The sequence below is a fragment of the Lathyrus oleraceus genome, chromosome 4 (genome assembly GCF_024323335.1).
Source record: "Lathyrus oleraceus cultivar Zhongwan6 chromosome 4, CAAS_Psat_ZW6_1.0, whole genome shotgun sequence".
Lineage (NCBI taxonomy): Eukaryota > Viridiplantae > Streptophyta > Magnoliopsida > Fabales > Fabaceae > Lathyrus > Lathyrus oleraceus.
Window position 1 is genome coordinate 399,393,124 of NC_066582.1, and position 6,718 is coordinate 399,399,841.

Consider the following 6,718-nt stretch of genomic DNA (forward strand, 5'->3'; position numbering starts at 1 on the left):
TACTACAAGCCAAGCATATTACGTCCGAAATAATCAGAGTAAGGGTAGGAATGCTCCATTCTTACTCATTCTCCACCACTTAAGGCTCGTAGCGCACAATACTAATCGTAATTTTATTGTATTTTTTAATTTGATTATGAAAATTTCACTTGACGTTGGATCAAGGGTTTGTTTATTTGATTATGAAATTGGGTAATGCTACAGGTATGCGAAGTAACCAACAAGAAAAAGTAAAGGGTCTCATTGTAAGGACCTTTAAGAAAAGGTCTTAGGATGAGATCCTCTAGTCCAAGTTGATTAAGTGGAATGATTTGTTTTTGATATTAACATTTTTGTCATGTTTTTGTTGTTTTTAATGTATGATAACAATAAGTAAATGATAATAAGTAAATATGTATGATGAGTTTATACAATGAGTATGATGATGAGTACTTGAATGTAAATTACAAAGTAAAAACATAAAAGTAAATAACCAAATAACAATGATAATAATAGATTAGTGGGGATCAATGTTAGTAAAGTTAAGTTAAAATAACATTATGAACAATGGACCAACACTTGAGAATTATCTATCCTTAGGTCAATAGATTCAAAATATGGCGCATCAGAGGATAAATTATCACTGATGGAAAGTATTGAAGATGATCAAATGATAAACATACAATAGATTTGTAACAATGAAAGCTTAAATAAATACTAGAGACAAAAATAATAGGGGTCTATGTTGAAAATATTTTCAGAATAATAAAATAAGTGAGGATAAAAAATAAAACCAAGATGGAATTAAATAAGGTGAAAATAAATAAAATATGAGTGAAATGAAATAAAAGGGACAAAAATGCACACGCTGGGGGTTGAACCCCTGACCTTGGGGTCATGGGGGATCAACCCCGTCTCCCATTGGGCCAAGTGCTCGCTTGTGAAAACAAACACGCTCAAACAAATTAATAATAAAACAACAAACTAGAAAGAAAGCACGTGTGACTCAGCCAATCAGGACATGACAACCAATACATTTGAATTTAAACGCGCGCAAACGATCATCTTCAACCTCCAACCTTTGAAAATCAAAACTCAAAAACGAGTGTTTTTAACCAGATTTAAGCATGGAGATAACTTGCATAATCAAAAACAAAACATCTTCCACACTCATGAGCCATTGATTGGCTCTGAGTGTGGAGTATTTCCCCAAGAACCATAAGAAGCAAGTTGACCTAACTTAAAAATTAAATGGTGGATATTGGTTAATCAAAGCTAAAAGTATGGGGTTAATGATCAAAGAGGAATTTTGAGTTGAATTTTCGAGAGATGGGGGTGAGTGGAACTACCTGATCGGAATTGATTCCAGAGTGGTGTTTCAATGACTTAGCTCAGCTCAGGTGAGGCTCAGGGAAGGTGAGTTAGGACTTGGGAAAGTTTGAGTGAAGTTCAGAGATAGATTTTGGGTGGTTATTTGGGGATTGAAATAGTTTCAAACTTAAAAAACAAAACTCTATTTTTGGAGGTTCAACTCGAGTATGCACCAAGGTTTCTTTGGCTTTTGAAGCTTGTTAAATGAATGTGAAACCTTCCCCTATTTATAGGGAAGGTGTTAGAATGGATATGTGAGAGAATGAGTGAGGTTTCTTTAGAAAATGGAAGTGGCTCGAAGCATGCTCAAGGTTGGACTTAGGCAGACATGTGTGTCTTCATTATGACCTTACTTGCACTTCAGATCAATTGGTTTTGGTCCTTAGAATTGATTAGGAATAGACAAAGGGCTTGAATCAGAGTTGTGTTGGTTTTTCTTTTTGCCATTTTAGGAAAAATTCCACTTTTCACATGGGATCAAGTTTTTTTATTTATGAGGTATTGGCATCCAAGTTGACTTCTAAACATACCATACTACCATATGCAATGTGTTTGGGGAACATTGGGATCAGATCAATGTCATTTGAGGGCTTGGCACATGAAATTGCAAAATCTGACTTGGGATGTCTAGTTTGTGCATCAGGATGATCTTCAATGTTTGAACCAATGCCAAATGAAATTGACTCGTGCATTTTGTCTAAAACTTGTGCCAAATGTTCCTTGCCATGTCCTTGATTAGATGAAAAGAGAATCAGGTCCAAAGGAGTTGTGGTTTGGAAATGGCAATGTGGTAAAACTAGTGGTCTTGGTCATGTTTTAGGGCATGGTAGGCATGTTGGACCAGCTTGGCCAATGCAAAAATTGAGGTCCTTCCTCAATGAGTAGATCTTGGACCTTGAAACAATGTTGGAAAGGAACTTATTTAGGACATTTGGCTCAAAGAAGATCTTAAAAAGAGTTTCAAATGATAAAGTTATGATCTTTGGAACTTGCCATGAGCCATTCTTTCCAAAACATGACCAACTAATATGACCTAAAAATGTGGTTTTGATGATTTATAGATTTCCAAGGCATAATGATGGATGTTTTAAGTTCATATGATAATAACGTATGGGAAATGATATTTGGGGCTTTGTGGAATGATTTTAGGTCAAGCTCATGGGTGGATCAAGTGCCTTGAAAGTTCAAAAACCATGACCAAAACAAGTACTTGTAACATGTATTGGATGAGTGTTTAAAGGGTGGGTTTTGATTGTAATATGCATGAATTAATGCTAAGTGAGTGGTGGTGTGATTGGATGATAAAAATGAAGCAAGGTCAATGATCAAGGGATACCTAGATTGGGTTTCTTGAGCCACAAGTTTTATCAAGAACCAAGGTCAAATGGATTAGGGTTTGGTGATGCAAATGGTCATATTGATATGTTTCAAAGGTGTGGGGTATGAACAAACTTTGGATTTTAGGGATCCTTAATGACATGGTCAAGATCCATGGTGAATCATGACGTGTGCAAGCCAATGAGGGTCAAGAGCTAGGGTTAGGGTCCTTAGGTGACCAGATGAATCTTAAGGCATCTTCAAAGAGGACTCACCTTCCAAATTGGGTTTGGAGAGTGAATGAGATGCCTTGAATGATCCCCTAAGCTTTGTTGGATGCTTGAGGATAAAGATTAGAGTTAAGGTGGCTTGAGCAGACCTCGACATGATCAGAGGGTCTTGAGGCTTCACAGATGAATGTCATACCTTGAGTTTATAGATTATTGTGGATCATTAAGTATAGATGCATATGAGATGACATGTATGGGATGTTTACTCGTGTATTAGGGTTCAAGATGTTGATGTGGAGGTAGGGAAAAGTTGAGTGTATGATAAGCATCACTTAGTCTGATAGCTTGGTAAGTGGGAGGGGCAGACTTGGGTTTGAGATCTTAAGTGAAGAATATCTCATATTTTTTTAGCATGAGCTGGTTATGATTTGACATCATCTAACCTTAGTTAGGAATTGTATACCTTTCTCCCAATCTGATAAATGGTGGTTGAGCCATTCTAAAGATGGTTCATATTATTTGGCACTTGCGTACTATTTTCTTCTCTCTCGCGAGTTCCCTAGGGATTGTCATATCTCGACGGTGGAGTCGGTTTTATCTAGTATCTAGAGTAGTTACCCTCCTAAAGTGTTAGTTTTCTCTTGGAAATTCCTACAGGATATGATCCCAACTAGAGAGAACTTACTTACTAGGGAGATTAACATCGGTCACGTGGGTGTCCCTTTCCCTTTCTGTTCAAGGTTTCAGAGTTTTCCTCTTATTTGTTTATCACTTATGAGGTAATGATTCTTGTGTGGTATAAGATTTTTATATGGTTAGGTTTGTCTATTGTCATACCCTAGGATTCTTTGACTCTTTTTAGATGTTTTATAATTGTGGTAATACATTTAAGCTTAGGGGGGTGGTTGATGATTTGGCAAGTTGTGGTCTGAACGATTTGGAAATCTCATTATGATATAATGCTTTCAGGTAAGTTGGTGACAACAAAGGACGTGAAAGACATGAGCAATTTTTTGGCATAGAAAATGTATCTTGGTAGGTCAGTGGGGAACTCATGTGTTTTCTCGGCATGACTCAAGAACCATATCTAGTATATGAGCCAATAACATATTGAGCGTCTTTGACCTCCTCTTGGAGTGTTCTTGTCGTTCATTGGAGATTGGTGTCATGTTTTAGGTATTTGGATAGAGATATCTAGTCAGTGATCTTTTCTGATATTCATTGTTTTTAAATTTCTTGAGATTTCGTGTTTGTTTGGATTTTTGTTGTCGTCTTCTATGGTTGGCTTCTTGCGGGTGTTGTATCAGGTTGATTTTAGTTTTGTATTTTTCCTTAATGCAACGTGTTTTTTTACTTCTTCTACCGCTTCTCAATTTCTTATATTTGTACCTTATGTCTTTTATTGCCTCATTTATATATATATATATATATATATATATATATATATATATATATATATATATATATTTATTTGCTTTTAAAAAAAAGTAGAAGACGCCAAAGTCATTGATTTACTTTACATTTAATTTAAATCAAATATGATTTATTTATGTGAATTTAATGAACATTATGGCGAAATAAAAAAAGTCATGTCCACATACAGATATAAAAATAAAGCGACAAAATCAGTGAAAATATAAATAAAACATTTAAGATTATGTGAAATCACTTATTTTAATAATAAAAAATGCTCAAGATTAATGATTCTAGGTCAAAATTGACTCTAAATCATTAATAGAATTTAAAATTCATATTAGGGTGAGACAACATCCATAAACTCTAGATCATTTTCCATTGCTTCTAAAATATCATAAGAAAGACACACTTCAAGTACCATACTACCTTCTTCTACACCTGCAAACACATTAATTTTTCCTTCTCGTTTATCTGCACCACCGGTTCGAACTCCCACAGGTTTCCCCCAACCAAAATCATTACCATATACATCATACCTAGGTGAATAAGCAATCACCAAACCCTTATTTTGGGACACATCTTTAGGTGTAACATAAAAAATCGGTTTTATTAACCACTTTTCATAGTGACTTCTTATCATCTCATCAGTGTGCGAAGCAATCATCTTATTCATCTTCAATGCACCTTTGCCAAGTCCACCATCGTCCAACAATTCACCAGCTTTCATTGTAACCAAACATTCTATTACAGCATTACCAAAATAATCTTCATGCAAAGGAGGATCCAGTCTTTGTCTGACATTTATATCAATCGAAAAACTCACATCAGTTTCGTAGTCAATTTTTTTAGAACGTGTAAAAGAACGCCAAATGTGAGTTAAAACTGCTTGCAAAGAAGATATATTTTTTTTACCGGCCTCAAAGTTGGCTTTAAATTTTAGTTTTGCAATATTTTCTTTTGTGAAATGAAATATTCTCTCTGGTGGGTTTAGTTTTTTTTCTTTAAGATTACTTTGTGCCTCTATTGTGAGAGGAAATCGAATGGGGCATTCAATACCTTTAGGAAACCAACGTTCAAATATTGGAGTTTTGGACACTTCAAAAGACCCTCTTGAGATTTTTGCCCACAAATTGTTAAAATTGGAAAACAAATTAGCATCACCAACCACATGGCTTGATGTAATCCCGATAAATATTCCATCATCTAGCTCTGTTACTTGAACTGCGAGTAATGGATGTGATGTCCCTTGGTAGTTTTTTATTCCGTTCATTAAGAAAAGTGAGTGATGAACATAAGGAAGATGAGTGGGTTCAAGAATATCATTCACAGTAATATATTTTGCTGCGGCATGAACAAATAGTGCACCTTTGTTATTACATTTGATAGAACAAGAGATAGTGTTATCTCCGTGTTGTGTGATTTTGAGACGACCTGCGAAGATGTGGAAAAAATCAAGGGCAGAGGAAAAGGATTGTTTAAGGTGCTGGATTTGGTTAAATATATCTGATTTGTTTGAATGACGATAAACAAAACTTATTTGATTATATCCAAATGGGAGGAATTGTAGATCCCATGGGGATAGATCGATTGTACGATCATTTGAGCCATTGAGATTGTGATTTTGTGCATGAATTGTTGTGGTGGATAGAACTTGGACGGAACTCATATCCAAGGTGAAGAATTCTATATATAACTATGATGTTGTTGTTCTTAGGAGTGTGTGTAGTAGTGCACTCACTTCAGTCTATTTATAAATAAATATTGAGCTGCACATAATCGCCACGTTTTAGTAGGCCAATTAACCCATGCGACAATATGAGAATCACGTGGGTTGTACCAAAATAATAATAATAATAATAATAATAATAATAATAATAATAATAATAATAATAATAATAATAATAATAATAATAATAATAATAATATAATATTAAAATAATAATAATAATAATAATAATAATAATAATATTAATAAAATAATAATAATAATAATAATAATAATAATAATAATAATAATAATATTAAAACTGTCGGCAAGATTTTCGATGTACGGTACATGTTTCTGTGGCACGCATGTGCAATTTTATCCTATGCACAATAATGCAATGCAAAAAGCCAACAAAGGAGGTTAATAAGTTCACTTCACTTGGAATATTCCTTTAAATATGTACTTGATTTCACTTTAAGTCTTGGAGCAGCTGGGCCAGTCTTTCCCAATGTATAACATGTGCGGCAGTATTGGTCCTAAAATTTGAAAGGTTTAATTTTATCTTTTTAATTAAAAAATAATAGATTTTATAATGGTTTTTTCAAAAGCATCTATAAAGTCATAATTTGTTTTAAGAATTTATGACTTTATATTAAATTTTTTTAAAGTCAGTGTAAAGCCATAATTTTTAAAATTA

General features: G+C 34.0%; 1 protein-coding gene across 1 annotated transcript; it reads right to left on the minus strand.

Annotated features, from left to right (window-relative positions):
- Positions 1 to 4,552: 4,552 nt before the first annotated feature.
- Positions 4,553 to 6,036, minus strand: LOC127075664 (protein ENHANCED PSEUDOMONAS SUSCEPTIBILITY 1). The gene has a single exon (XM_051017113.1). The coding sequence runs from the start codon at positions 5,977 to 5,979 to the stop codon at positions 4,651 to 4,653; it is 1,329 nt and encodes a 442-aa protein (XP_050873070.1). The 5' UTR covers positions 5,980 to 6,036; the 3' UTR covers positions 4,553 to 4,650.
- Positions 6,037 to 6,718: the final 682 nt, after the last annotated feature.